Source organism: Myotis nattereri (genome assembly GCF_964212035.1).
Source record: "Myotis nattereri genome assembly, chromosome: X".
In the NCBI taxonomy this organism is placed as follows: domain Eukaryota; kingdom Metazoa; phylum Chordata; class Mammalia; order Chiroptera; family Vespertilionidae; genus Myotis; species Myotis nattereri.
In genome coordinates this window covers 24,039,484-24,055,690 of record NC_138078.1, presented here as the reverse complement: position 1 = coordinate 24,055,690, position 16,207 = coordinate 24,039,484, and the positions used below count along the sequence as shown (strand labels likewise).

General features: G+C 37.7%; 1 protein-coding gene across 2 annotated transcripts in view; it reads left to right on the top strand.

Moving 5' to 3' along the window:
- DMD (dystrophin) overlaps positions 1-16,207 on the top strand; it is a 2,781,977-nt gene that overhangs the window by 1,187,637 nt on the left and 1,578,133 nt on the right. For both annotated transcript variants that reach the window (XM_081115404.1, XM_081115406.1), the window contains one exon: positions 6,398-6,573. In XM_081115404.1, the coding sequence (XP_080971530.1) occupies positions 6,398-6,573 (176 nt within the window). The remainder of the gene's footprint in view (positions 1-6,397; positions 6,574-16,207) is intronic.

Below are 16,207 nucleotides of genomic sequence, written 5' to 3'. Positions count from 1 at the left end.
TATACAGTCTTACAGCAAGAAGATATATACCCCTAGAAGTATCAAGAGACTGCACAAATGCTTTTCCAATTTTTCTCTTAATGGGAAAAAGCAATATTTTGAAAATCAACCTATATAACCTTATGAGTTAGATAGTTCAGTATAAAAAAAAATCCTGAATTTTCTCTGAACATTGAGAAGGGACAGTCATTATTGCTAATATATATTAAGAGAGCACTTACTGTGTTCAGACATTACATAATTTTACTCTTGCAACCAGGACAAGCTACATAATATATGGGGCCCAATGCAAAATTAAAATGTGGGGCTTCTTGTTCAAACATTATTAAGAATTTTAAGAGGTAACAGCAGAGTATGAAACCAAGTGTGGAGTCCTTCTGGGTGAGGGGACTGCATAAGTCGATGCCTGCATAAGTTGCACACCTATGAAGCTGGCCATGTTTGCCTCATCCCTGTGAGAGATGTGTCTTCATTCCAATTTTACATATAAAAAATAAGTCAAAGCTCTGAGATTCTAACTAACCTGACCCAAATACTGAAGTATATGAACTATGGACCTAGCGTTTGATAATTGTAAGCCTGGCTCATGGACCTCTACTTTTAATCACTGTAAGAGCATTTGGTACTTAACAGAGGGAAGTAAGTGGTGGAGCCTAGGCCTGGCTGGAGATCAGGGACAATCTGGGCCTGCCGGCTGCCAGCCAGGGCCTTTCTTTGCTCCGTACTACCCCTGGTGGTCAGCGCACATCATAGTGAGCAATCAAACTCCTGAGGGGACAATTTGCATATTAGGCTTTTATATATATATATATCACCCCAATAAATTTAATACATTTTTTAAAAAGAGCAACTAGCTTCCAAACCTAAAGACAAATAATTTTAAACTAACTCTTTTCCATTTTTACTGGGCAGATTAATTGGCAGATCAAAGGAATACAATATTTAAAAACAAATATATTTTATTTTCATGAGAACATTTCAAAGTAACTTTCTTATTTTTAAAAATATTTTTATTGACTTCAGAAAAGAAGAGAGAGAGAGAGAGAGAGAGAGAGAGAGAGAGAGAGAGAGAAACATTAATGATGAGAGAGAATCACTGATTGGCTGCCTCCTATGCCCCCTACTGGGCATCGAGCCAGCAACACGGGCATGTATCCTTGACCAGAATTGAACCCGGGATCCTTCAATCTGAAGGCTGATGCTCTGTCCACTGAGCAAAACCTGCTAAAGCCACAGTAATTTTCAGTATACTCATAATCAAAATGGAGAAAGGTGACTAGATAAGAATTTAGTTAGGTAGACTCTAAGTTTGTTGAATGTAGCCCAAACTACATTATATTCTAATTTTGATCTTGTACTATTGAATGTTTTAGTGAAGGCAGTAAGTCATTCTTATCAGATGTTTAGTTGTCCTAATTTTAATATATTTGGATGAGAGGCTTATAATTCCAAAGATATACAGGAATTATAGGCTTAAAACAACTTAGAAAAAGAGTTTGAAATTTTTCTCTGCTTATAGAAGTAATATTTTGTGGAAAATGTTTATTGCACAATGTTGGAAAATATAAAGGATTCAGAAATATGTAGAGCACAATAGAAATTATCTGTGCTTTCTCTGTCAAAAATAACCTGTAATATTTATATCTTGCATTATTTAATCAGTACTATAATGTAAAACTTTCCAATGGCATTTAAAAATATTTTAAGTGTGTATAATGTTTTATCCTTTATCACATGCATGTAGTATAAATTATTTAAACCAGGGGTGGAGAACCACTTTTCTGCCAAGGGCCATTTGGATATTTAAAACATCATTTTCAGGCCATACAAAATTATCAACTTAAAAATTAGCCTGCTATATTTGGTCAAACATTTAATTCACTCACCCTTAATACCTTGGCAGGGCCAGAACAAATGATTTTATAAGCTTTATGCACCCTGTGGGCCCGACGTTCCTCTACCCTGAAAACCATCACTTACAGACTTTAGGATATTTCCAGCATTTTACTCTTATAAATGACCATATGAACTGGAATAAATGTTATATGCAGCCTTCAGCATCAAAATAAATGTAAAGGTTAAGATACTATCTAAGGAAATTTCTTTTTTAATTTTAAAAGAAATTCCTTGTTTACTATGTATTTAGTGCATGTGATTATTTTGCATGTTTACATTTTTCAGGTGACACTCACCCTATCTCACAATTATTTGTGTGGTTGTCACCTTCACTACTGTGCTGTAAGATCCCCCCAAATAGAGATTTCATTTTATTCATTTCTGAATGCCCTGTTCAATGCATGTTGTAATTTAATTGAAACATTGTGATTCAGCAGCTGAGTAACTCAGACAGTTTTAGATATCTTTCTCTGTCTATGGTGTCCAAAGCAGGGAATCTAGGTTTTCAACCACCAATAAGATTAAATCTAATTCTAGAAAATAACTAGTATTTATTATAGAGCTTGGAAATGAGACTTATCAGAGTCATGATAATCAAGCTTCAGATCTTTAAGACAATTAGGCAGAAACAATACTCAACTTATCCTGTGTTGGCCCAGGTTCAAAATAAATTTTTAATGAGTGAAGTCATAGTAAGGCAGGCTTCCACTAGGTGTGTTGATCTCTGCCAATGGGAAAATTTGATGCAATATATTTTGAATGATTCCAATATATAATTGTTTATGGTCAATATAAGCATGGGGAAATTGAATACATGACCAAATGTTTTTTATTCTTATACTAGAGGCCCAATGCAAGAAACTCGTGTAAGGGGCTTGGCCCCCGCTCTGGTGGCAGCTGCCTCGGCCCCTGCCTGCTGCCGCGGCTGCTGGCCTCTGCCTCGGCCCTTGCCACTGCGGTGGCCACCTCGGCCCTGTTAGGTTAGGTGGCTCAGGAGGCGGCGCAAGAAATAGAGTCCAGTGAATCAGAAAAGAAAGGAAAGGAAAAGGTTTATTTCTGCGTCCCCGGGAGACCCATGTACCCCCAGGACAGGGCACGTGGATTCACACCAACAAGGAGGGGGGCGCTATTTTTATACTGCAGTTGGGTGAGGGGCGGGGACATGAGCTGAGGTGTTCAGTTGAGGAAGTTTCAGCTGCAGGGGGTCATGGAGAAGCCAGTATCTGTGTCTGGCACATTGATCTGTGAGAAATTCCAGGGGAAGTCCATTGTCTCATCACATGTCCGCATGTATCCGAACCTGGGCTCTCTCCGACCTAACAGGCCCTTGCAGCCCTGGCTTGGTCCAGAAGGTCATCTGGAAGGACATTCAGTCTAATGAGCATATTATGCTTTTATTATTATAGGTTGAGTAGGTATTGAAAGTAGTTACTGATTTATTATACATAAGAAACAGTTGTTTTCTTATTTCTTTACCCCAAAGGAAATGAAGTGTTATTTTTAATTACAGTATAGTAATGAATATAATATAGAAAAATTACAGATCCATATCCTGCTATTCTTTAAAAATGATTATTTTTCTTATAAGGTTTTCTGTATTCTTAAAGATAATTTTGTAGTATGTCATGTTACTACTAGAGGCCCGGTGCATGAAATTCATGCATGGGTGGTGTCCCTCAGCCCAGCCTGTACCCTCTCTAATCCGGGAACCCTCAGGGGATATCTGACTTCCGGTTTAGGCCCCATGCCTGCAGGATCAGGCCTAAACCAGCAGTTGAAAATCCCTCTTGCAATCCGGGACTGCTGCCTCCTAACCGCTCACCTTCTGCTTGCCTGATCACCCCTAACCACTCTGCCTGCCTGCCTGATGACCCTAACTGCTCCCCTGCCTGCCTGATTACCCCTAACCACCTCTGCCTGCCTGCCTGATCACCTATAATCTCTCTGTCTGCCTGTCTGATCGCCCTAACTGCTTTCCAATGCCGACCTGATCCCCCAAACTGCTCTCCCCTACCAGACTGATCGCCCCTAACTGCCTCTGCCTCAGCCCTGCCACCTTGGCTTTGTCCGGAAGGATGTCCGGAAGGTCGCCCAGAAGATGTCTGGTCTAATTAGCATATGGCCCTTTTATTAGTATAGATTTCCTTTACCCTCCATGAACACATCTATCCAATTTTATAATAGGCATAAATAAGAAAATATAAAATTATAGAAATTAATTCCTTAGCCAAATATTCAATAGTACATATGTTCCATAACATTATATATAACTGCAAAAAATAGCATTGTGCTTTCAGAATCTGCATTCTGGTGAATGCAGATATAAAATTAGAAATTCTGAACAATATTCTCTTCAGCCCATCATTGTATGCAAAAATGTTTACTCATGGTTAAAAAATGAAATGCTCTTGCCCTGACCGGTTTGGGTCAGTGGATAGAGCGTTGGCCTGCGGACTCAAGGGTCCCAGGTTCGATTCCAGTCAAGGGCATGTACCTTGGTTGTGGGCACACCCCCAGTGGGAGGTATGCAGGAGGCAACTAATTGATGTTTCTCTCTCATCAATGTTTCTAACTCTCTATCCCTCTCCCTTCCTCTCTGTAAAAAATATCAATAAAATATATTTTTTAAAAAATGAAATGCTCTTGGAATCCTTAAAAACTACATTTTCATTTTATTAAAGGTAAACTTAATTTGACCATGTAATGGTAATTTTGTGTTGAGTGCAATTAAATTTGAGGTTATATTTTCAGCACTTAAAAAAAACTCTTGTTACTTTCTACTTGCATTTGGCATAACTTGTCAATGGACTATATAATTATTGTTTGAAGTGAAGTAATTGATTCTGAATAATGAATCTATGGACATCTTAGAGATGATAAAACTTGTACTATACACATGTAGAAACTCAGTACGTCATAATATCCTCTTTAAAAAAACTATACTCCCAAAATGCAAGTTCCTGAGGCCTTGACATATGTACAAATGTGGCTTGCACAAAGTGTAGCACTTTTAAAATGTGTTTGTTAAAAGCAATTTTTACACAAGACATCATGACAAAGGATTTAATTATTTTCAGTTGCCTATTTAGAAGCTGAAATACGAAGATCCTGAGGCTTCCTTGATTTCCTCTCACTGAAGGAATCAGTTATAGGATAGGAGGCAGGGAAGTTACCAGAAACCCTTTTCGTATCACTTGGCAAGTTCAGGAAATCAATAAAACTAATTTTGGCCTCAACCAGATCCTATAAGTACCTATAAGTGGATCCAGTATAGGTGTGTTTTGGTCTCCTTGGAAACAGGTCTTCCGAATAATTTGTATTGCTAGAAGGGTAATGATTAACATCCCAAGAGGGAATTTTTCAGTCCTCATAGCAGGAGGACTCAAGAGAACTGGTGGTTCAGGAAGAAAGGTACTTCACTATTATGACTTGCCTGTCTTGCAGTGCCCATGAACTGAGGTAGTGGCCTGTCATGACTTGATTCACAAGCCATATTATTCCAAAAAATAATGATCTGTGCATAAAATTTTTAACAGGTCTGAACAGAAAGTCAGTGTGTTTTTATTTTTTAAATATATATTTTTATTGATTTCAGAGATGAGTGGAGGGAGAGAGATAGAGATAGAAATATCGATGATGAGAAAGAATCATTGATTGGATGCCTCCTGCATGCCCTACATGGAGGGTCAAGTCAGCAACCTGGGCATGTACCCTGATCAGGAATAGAACCGTGATCTCCTGGTTCATAGGTCGATGCTCAACCACTGAGCCATGCCAGCTGGGCAGTCATTGTGTTTTTAAGCTAATAAGACCCTTTAATGCTAACTTTGGAAACTAATTTTTTAAATATTTTAACATATTTACTAATTTAAAACAAACAAGAATAGTGTGCTTTTTAACATTTGAATAACATTAAGTTCAAATGTATTTCTGGACTAACAGGCACTTTATGTTAACCTTTTATTGTAATTTTAAAGGACATTTCATTTATTTGCATAAAAAGTTATTTATTATGAAGTTCATATAATTTTGTTTTATATATATATATATATATATATATAATAATTATTATATACGATAAACAAAGATGCATTCAATAAACTATTTAGCAACATCTACAATGTGCCAGGCCATGGGATTGGTGCTGGGATATATTAGCAAAATTTAATTAATGTTGTAAACACTTTAAACAGCATGTCTAATTAAATGTCAGAATATCACTCAGCGTTTCTCCTTTGCCCCCCTTATTTCCCATAGCTTGACTAATAACTGGAGGAGACACTAAGTATACTTCTGGTTTTGAGATTACTTTCATTTGCAATTTCAGTCAACGTAAGTTAGATAAAACAATTTGATTTGGGTTCATGTTGGTGCTATTTTGATCTGAAGGGCAATTTACCAACAAGCAGGAACAGTTTCATTATTTTCCTTCACCATTCCAAGCAGTCTTTACTGAAGTCTTTCAAGCAATGTGTGACCTCTATTTCAATACTTCTCACAGATTTCACAGACTGTCACCACCACTCAGCCATCACTAACACAGACAACTGTAATGGAAACTGTAACTATGGTGACCACGAGAGAACAAATCCTGGTAAAGCATGCCCAAGAGGAACTCCCACCGCCACCTCCCCAAAAGAAGAGGCAGATTCTTGTGGATTCCGAAATTAGGAAAAGGTGAGAGGATTTTACTCCTGTTTTTTTCTTCAAGCAAAGAGTAACTGTTTAGCAGGAAAACTCATTTTCAGCTATAGTGATGGCAGTGTTTTTACTTAAACAATATTTCTAGAAGCCTCAGGTGCCTGTAATGTCAGTTAAGCTAGTGAAAAGAATTATGAAGTGAATTTTGAAATTTGCCCAAGCAATCACTATCCCAACAAAAACTGAATATTTATTGGAAATACTGTTTTCTGGATTGAAAGAAGAAACTATGTGTGATGAACTACCATGGATGCATTTTAATCCTGAAAATTTCTATTTTTTTTTTCTTTTAAAAAGCTTGCTGGTTCAATGCCTGTTTTAGCATTAAATACTGCTTCCCCCGCCCAGTAATGGAAAGTACATTTTCATGAAGGAATACACCTATAATAGACAAGATCCATTCTGCCAGTTTACGAGAACATAATGTCTCAATCTGCACAGCCTAAATCAGGAGTCATTAATTACAGAACAGATTTCCTCTTCTTTGATATTTATAAAGTCTTATCATGAACGTGTTAGAATTTTTAACTGGTATTTTTGTGGATATTCTCAACTAGACATTGTAGATAAGTTAGGTATTATGTAACTCAGTGGATATATTACAGTGATGGGAATAAAATTTCATAAATGCAAAACCAGCATGAAAAGAATAAAAAAGGTACAATTTCATTCCAATCATAGTTCTAAGATTGAAGAAGAACATTAAAATTTGCCTTATGTTTCTAGGCAACATATATTTAAGAATGCATGAAACACTTGACATTAGAATTTGTATATACAAGGGTATAGAAATAGGAGAAGAACATGTACCTAAAAATAGTGAGTCAGATATTCTAGGCAAAGGAAAAAGAAAACAATAAAGAAGCTACTCACATTATTTGGAACTTTCAATATTTCTCTATTCATCCGTGACTTATACTTTCATAATTCCACAATAAACCATTAGGCATTTCTACCTAATTGTATCTGGTTGGCTGAGTAAATCCTCTTGTCCAGAGGTCAGCAAACTTAAGCCTATAGGCTAAATCCAGCTCACTGTTAGGTTTTATATAGCTCATGAGCTAAGAATTGTTTTTATATTTTTAAATGGTTGAAAACTAAAAAAAAAAGTATATTTCATGATGCGAAAGTTTGATGACATTCCAATGTTAGTGTCCATAAATAAGGTCTTAGAGAAACATAGCTACACTCATTGATTTATGTATCATAAGTGGTTGCTTTTATATTACAGATAGAGACCCAGTGCACAAAATTTGTGCACTCGGGCGGGGGTCCCTCAGTCCGGCCTGCACCCTCTTGCAATCCAGGAGCCCTCAGGGAATGTCCGACTGATGGCTTAGACCCACTCATCAGTCGGACATCCTTAGCGCTACTGTGGAGGTGGGAGAGGCTTCTGGCTGAGCGGCGCTCCCCCTGTGGGAGTGCACTGACTACCAGGGGACAGCTCCTGTGTTGAGTGAGATCAGGACAAAACCGGCTATCTAACATCCCTCGAGGGGTCCTGGATTGCAAGAGGGTGTAGGCCAGGCCGAGGGACCCCACTGGTGCACAATCAGGGCTGGGGAGGGACACGGGAAGTTGGCCAGCTGGGGAGGCACTGTGAGAGGGCTCCAGGGCATGTCTGGCCCATCTTACTCAGTCCTGATCAGCCGGACCCCAGCAGCAAGCTAACCTATTGGTCGGAGCGACTGCCCGCTGGTGGCCAGTGCATGTCATAGTGACTGATCAACTGGTTGAATGTCTGCCCCCTGGTGGTCAGTGCAAGTCATAGTGAGCAGTTGAGCAGCCTTAGCATATCGTTAGCATATTACGCTTTGACTGGTTGAACAGACGATCGGGCACTTAGCATATTAGGCTTTTATTATATAGGATGACAGTGTTATTGTCAAAGAGACTATATGGCCCACAAAGCCTAAAATATTTACCATCTGGCTCCTCATAGGAAAAGTTTGCTGACCCTTGTTCCAGTGAAATGGTTCTCAAATCTTTGAATATTAGTGTTCTATTTGGGACAACAACTTCTAAGGACTCTACTCATGCTAGTAGTTGAATTTGTAACATTCATTGATAGAGAAAGAACATAATGGAAAAAATAAATCAGTAAAGCTCTTAATAAATTTGCTTTTCATTAATGAAAAGCATGGAAACTAATTTAATGTCATGTTTAATATGTGTCTAAATGCTTAGTGGGCACATGGATTTATGGATCCTTTGCAACAACCCAATAGCACTTCAAGAATTTTCTAACCAGAGCAATATAGGAACCTAATTGCCTTCCCCTCCCTATGTGTTCAGCAATCTCCGAATACAGAAATTGACAGGGCAAGTTGACTCATGTCAATCTCTGTCTTCAAGAGCTTATTCTTGCCTTCTGTTTGGGAAATGTGTTTGGTTAGGAAAAAAATGTGGTGTGATTCCTTTTTGTATTCAGGAAAGTGTGGCTAGTGGTGAAATATTTTGTCTCCTAAATTCTGTTTGTATCATATGCGCTCAGCAGTTTTCATAAGTACCTGGAATGAGATGTGCAAGTGGGAACAAAAAGAATGCATTACTTAAATAATAGCTAACAGTTATTGAGGGTTTTATTATGTGCTCAGCACTACATTAAATGCTTTATCTGCATAGCTCATTTATTCTTCCCAGTAACCCTACAAAATAGGTACAGCTATTATTACTGTTACACACGGCTACAGACTAACTGAGCCAGGATTTCAACTGAGGTAGACTGACTGCAGGATGTGGATTGTGTAGTAAAGTGTTTCTTCAGTAGTTATATAACTAAGGTGATCTTATGTCTTGTTTTGCCTGAATCCATTCTGATTATACCTTTTGTCCCAGCATAATAGTATGTAGCATCAACTTTCACTCTCAAATGCGTCCTGATTTGGACAGTACAACATGCACACTCTATATAAGACTAGACTGCTAAATTTAGACTGAACAAAAAGAGCAATTGAGCAAATATTTAGGAGCAGTTAAACCTTATAGGTAGTAATTGCCTACTGGATAGAATCTGGTCAAAATATTATAGTCCTTCAGGAGGTATCATGCATACATGACCTAAAGGTTGATAGTGGATAGGGACTTTCTCTTGTTCACTTAATTGTCGAGACTACAGTTGACATGCTGATCTTTTGAAACTCTTTTAAAAATGATCTCCTCTTTCAACTTCTCTGACACACTACTGGCTTTGCTCCTACACTCTTTATCTGACTTGTTTTCCTCCTTTTGCTGAATTCCTATGATAGTGTCTCATAAATTGATCTTTTTGCCCTTCTGACTCCTTTATCTGAATTGTCTCCTCTCATTGATTCAAGTATGGATCTCAGTGAATTACTCCCAAATCTTATAGCTCCATATCTGACTCCCTTCCTCAAATTTCACTTATACATCTTTAGAGCAATCTGGGTATTTCTACTTGTGCATACAGCCAGTGGTTCAATTTTGTTTTTATCAAATGCAAACATTTGTTGCCACTAACAAACCAAACCTAGTTACTCATACATTGCACACATATTTTACTTATTATAATTCATTGCCTTTGTGTCTAAAAGAGTAGCAGATATTGGAAAAAGCATGGACTTTGAAAACAGAATTATTCAGGTTTGAAGCCTGCCTGTTTTAATTACTAGCTTAAGATCCCAGGCAAATTTCTGAATATCTGTGCCTCAGATTCCCTATCCTAACATTATTAAATACTAACTGTAAGGATTAAGTAAGAATCATTTAATACAGTGCCTGGAAGGTAATAAGAATTCAGTACATGCAATAGCTCTTATTCTTCTTGTTTGATTATGGTGAATGTTGTAGAGGTAGAGGTGGTGGTGGAGGTTGTGGAGGTGATGGAGGTGTTAGAGATGGTGCTGATGGTATTAGAGTCAGTGGTAGTAGAAGTGGTAGTAGTCATTAAAGGTAGTGATGGAGGTGGAGGTGGAGATGGTGGTCATGTACTATTGGTGAAAAAAATCCCTTAAGAAACTTCATCTCAAAGTTAATGAATACAACAATAAATGCCTTCATTTTCCTCTTTAAAACACCACCTGACTTCTCCATTTCTTCTCTGACCTTGCTTCTTATTTACTTACTTATTTCTTTTGATTAATTACGTTATATTATTGGATAAGTGAAGTCATTTTAGTAATTTCCTAACCATTCTAACTGCCAACTCCACAACCTAAGCTATATACCTCACTGTGGTGAGACTTGCTCCTCTTTCTGATTAATCTGCCTCAAATCAGTGTGTCTAAAATGTCACTTTTATGCTAACTCTTCTGATGTGAGATCCTTATAACTCCAGTTGTCCCAAAATAAAACACAAGCCTCTTATTATGCTATTTGATATTATTTTTTCACCAAGTTTCTGTACAGCTTCCCCAAACTCTTTGCGCTTTAGTCAGTTAATTACATTACATACATTATTTTTGCTATGTGCCTTAATGTCACCCACATAAATTTTTCTCATCACCAATCACAACAAAGGAATCCTGTTACTGTACTCGTTTGTACTTTACTTAGATTCCATATATGGTGTCATGTATATAATAAATAATCAAATATTTATGGAAAGAGTGAATAATACAGCCCAACTAATTATGTTAACTAAAATTTTATATTACAGTAGCATTTAAGAATTCTACCTAGCTCTTCATGGAATTGTTTTTAATAATAAACAAATGAACATTCTAATAATCTTTAGTAATTCTGATTTTATCAATTAAGATATCATTGTTTACTCAAAACCATTAAGGGATTTAAAATTCAGCTTTGTACCACACTATAGTTTCTTAATTACCTAAGGTACAGTTAATTAGTTTCTTAATAATTACATGGTTTCTGCATTTGTCATATTTACTGCATAAATTGTCCTCCTTTCACTAAGATATACAAAAGTGTTTGATGATCTTAGGTCACAAGGTAATTATTTCTAACAGTAAATTATCCCTGAAATTCAGTGACATGATTTTGCATATAGGTAATTATCAGAGTATGGAACTCAGTCTAGATTAAACCTAGATCTATTATTTAGTTAATTGGAATTTATCTAGAGACTCATTTCTAATCATGTAGCAGTTATTTTAAGATACTTTTTACAAAAGCTTTTATTTACATTTTTGTATCAACCAGGTGAAACTGATGGCAAATTGAATATTTTTAAAGTAAATGCCATTTCAGTGAAGATAATTTCCTCAAGTATAGTATTAACAAATGAATATCTTTGACCTCCAGAGATATACAGAGGCATTTATAAATACCTAAATTCACCTAGTCTCTTTATCTTCTCCTAGGTAAGCAGAGTATAAAGTTTGTTTTCTCTGACAATTTCCCCAGTGTTTACTAAATGATACAATACAGTGCCTAGACAATTACAGACCTGCAGTATTATTTAATTTTATATTTTCAGCTTAATTTTTTGTTTTGTTTTTATGTCTACTGACTCAAAGATGTGAATTTATGCCACATCCTTGGATAAGACATCTCTGCAATTTTACGAGATTAATGCCTAAACAATTTTGGTGTTAGATATTTATTTTAACTTGGATTACCAAATTGTAATCTGGAAGTTGTAAACTAGACCATTTTAACTTTACTTACAGAATGTAATTACATGATTAATGTGTGTAACAGCTAAGTTTTAATTTTCTATATGATAAATTGATCCTGAAATACTTGAGTTGTTGTTCTCAGTAATAAAATTTTTGCCTCTTTTACAGTCTAGAAAAATAAAAGCTTGCTTCTTATATCTAAGGAGACTAGACTCTAGACCAGGGGTGGGCAAACTTTTTGACTCGAGGGCCACAATGGGTTCTTAAACTGGACCGGAGGGCCGGAACAAAAGCATAGATGGAGTGTTTGTGTGAACTAATATAAATTCAAAGTAAACATCATTACATAAAAGGGTATGGGTTTTTTTGTTTGTTTGTTTTTTTTAGTTTTATTCATTTCAAACGGGCCGGATCTGGCCCGCTGGCCGTAGTTTGCCCACGGCTGCACTAGACAAAGCTTCCTTGGACCATGGTCCATATCTTACTCCTGACCTGGAATGGGATCTTCTATATGGTAGATGCCCAATACATGTTTTGACTGTAATGCACTATAATGGCAACTGACCCTGTAAGATACTACGCATTGCTCTGGATGTCTAGCTATAGCAGTTGTAGGAAAAATAACTCTTCCAGAATGCAAGGCATAGAGGAATGCCAGCAGGGAGAATGATTAGGCCATGTTTCCAGAACCATGACCTACATTTTTGTCTGTTCCTTGAGTGAAGAACATTTTGGTCACATTTATTCATCTAAAGGACACATCGTTGAATGCAAAGATAAGTTGATTTTTACTGAGATCTAAAATACCTCTATTCTCTTACTTCTGCTTCTTTTTCTACCTCCTCATACTCTACATCAAGCACTGAAACTGCTCTCAGCAAGGTCACCAGAGAGCTCCTTAACTGCTAGCTCCAAAGTTCACTCTGCAGTTCTTATCCTTCTTGACCTTTGTGCTATGCTTGACGGTGATGATTAGTCCCTTCTTGAAACTTTCCTCTCAGTTTCTGGAACATTGCTCTCTCCTGTTTCTTTCCTCCTCTTGGCTTTCTCACCATGTCTTCTCAGCCTCCTCTTCTTATCCCTTTATTTGTCAGTCTCCACGAGATCAAACTTTGATTTCATTTTCTCTTTTTCAGGGCACTATCATTTATAATATTGTCTTTATCAACCATCTATGTGTGATGATTTCAAAATTACTATCTCCTGCTCATCCTGCCTCCTGATGTTTATACCTGTGTCATGCAAAGGTTTGTGGGGCCTGTAAATAGACCTGGACTTCTTACTGAAATCTCAATTGTGGTTCTGAAGTATAGACTACACAACATTAGAGAGTATCATTCACAGCATAGTTTCTAAGAACAGTACCTTCTGGACTTAGGCAGTGAACAACTTGTGCAGCCATTCACAGTGGTCTCATATCGGCCACATCACTAAATCTCTCCAAGTAGGTCTATTAAATTCTCTGTAATTTAATTCTTTACATTCAGCCCTTCCCCCAGTTCGGTGTCTGATGACTTTCTGCAAGAAATTCTCAACTGATTTCTCTGCTTTTTCTGTCACCTTTTTTTATTGATTCCAGAGAAAGGAAAGAAGGGAGGGAGGCAGGGAGCGAGGGAGGGAGGGAGGGAGGAGGAATGAGATGTAAAAGAGAAACATCGACTAATTGTCTCTTGCATGTGTCCTGAATGGGGATCAAACCTGCAACCTGGGTATGTGCCCTGAATGGGAATCGAACTCCCCACCTTTTGGTATACAGGGCACTTTCTTCTTTCTTAACCATACTCTCCACAGCCTCCTGAAGGATATCTGAAAATGCAGTTTTAATTATATCATTCCTCTGCCCATAATTCTTCAGATGCACAGCACAGAAATTTCTTTGTGATCTTTAGCTGCCTAACTCTCCAGCTTCACTACCTTCTACCGAGCCCATTAAAAAAAAATCATGCCAGTGCTAGTCAACACAGTCTGCAAACTGTTTATTAGCAGGACACAATAAAATAAGGTTCTTGAGCCAGAATATAAATCAATGCACTGCTTCCTTTGTCAAGAAAGTTTTGCAATTAAAAAGAAATCAGATAAAATAGCGACTTAGTTGATTTATACTCTGGTGACTTCTGTTGTCACAGTCTACTAACAAATAGTTCATAGAATGGCCACAAACTGCATATTTAGTGACACTGCCCTTCAATTGAGCTTTAATTAACTGCTGTCTGATCTCTACAAGCTCTATGCTCCCTCAAGTTTCCATTTCTTTGCATCTACTGTTCTCTCTACTTAAGATTCCCTTCTCTTGCCGAAACCGGTTTGGCTCAGTGGATAGAGCGTCGGCCTGCGGACTGAAGGGTCCCAGGTTCGATTCCGGTCAAGGGCATGTACCTGGGTTGTGGGCATATCCCCAGTAGGAGATGTGCAGGAGGCAGCTGATCGATGTTTCTCTCTCATCCATGTTTCTGACTCTCTATCTCTCTCCCTTCCTCTCTGTAAAAAAATCAATAAAATATATTTAAAAAGAAAAAAGATTCCCTTCTCATTACATTCCCTTTGCCCACTCCCACAGTTTTTTTCCCCCCCAATTAACTGCCTTTTCTCTCTGTGAGCCTAATTTCCCAGACATTTTTCATCCTCACTAGTAAACCAATTAGAACACTTACATAATTTTACTGTAATAATTTTGAGTTTGTATATGCATATCTCCAGTTAACTCCTGAGAGCAGGAGCCATATCTTTTCAGTTCTAGAACTACAGTGCTTAACTCAGATGTTAGCAGATAGTAGTATCCAGTAATATTCTTCGTATATGAAATGAGGATTTGTCAGTGTCTTATCAGGAAATTAGAAACCACTCTAGGTGTTTCAGAAAGAGGAAACATTGCCAAAACCGGTTTGGCTCAGTGGATAGAGAGTCGGCCTGCGGACTGAAAGGTCCCAGGTTCGATTCTGGTCAAGGGCATGTACCTGGGTTGCGGGCATATCCCCAGTAGGAGATGTGCAGGAGGCAGATGATCGATGTTTCTCTCTCATCGATGTTTCTAACTCTCTATCTCTCTCCCTTCCTCTGTAAAAAATCAATAAAATATATTTAAAAAAAGAAAGAGGAAACAATACAAGGAATTGGTCAAACAGGTGGTGGGAAACTGGGAAGCAGGGCAGGGGTTAGTGAGGCAACTCCAAAACACTAGTAACATCAGGAAGCTATGATGATGCCTAGAACTTGAGGAACAATGCAGGGAGGGGATGGTTCCGGAACCTCAAAGCTGGCACCTGCTAGCAGGGACTAACACAGTCAGGACTACCAAGCAGGAGCTTGGACCTATGGAGGGAGGGGCCATCCAGAGAAAACTGAAGCCACAGTGGAGGTTTATAACTGCCCTAGAAATGCCAGCAAAAGTGGTGTATGAAGGAAAAATACCTTGGCTTATCTCTTCCTTCTGCCCTCTAGTGTACTCTAATGCTTCCAATTTAGACAGATCCAAGTGGAAGCCAGAAGGAAAGCAGTGGTGGAAATGTGCATCCCTCTGACACAGAGATGACAAGAGAAATGTGGAGAATGGATCTGAGAGCAGATGGGTCTATAACTGCACATATGAGTTCTGGCCTTGGATCTTCCACTTATAAGCTAAGGAACTAAAGCTAATCACTTAACCTTAGTAGTATTCAAAGAATCTATTTCTTCATCTCTGAATAGAATTTATATGACTTTCCTTGATTGTCCTCACACTATGGAAATTTTATTATACACATGTTTCTCTTTTTTACTTGTAATTTATTATTCAATAGATAAATCATTGGCATTTCCCCTATTTTATTTTTTAAATTTATTAGGGTGACATTGGTTAATAAAATTATATAGATTTCAAGTATACAGTTTGATGATACATTATCTATATATGTTTCTTTGTTAGTACATGCAGACCCTGAGACTGAAAGTCTACTTCTGTAAGTGGAGGGTAGGGAGAGACTGAAGAAGGTCACTCCAGTCTAGAAATTAACAGAGTTTATTAAGGGGAACTTATATACGAGGAGCATCTTGAGGAGCTGCAAGACAAAGTGGATATCCTCTGTGCTGCC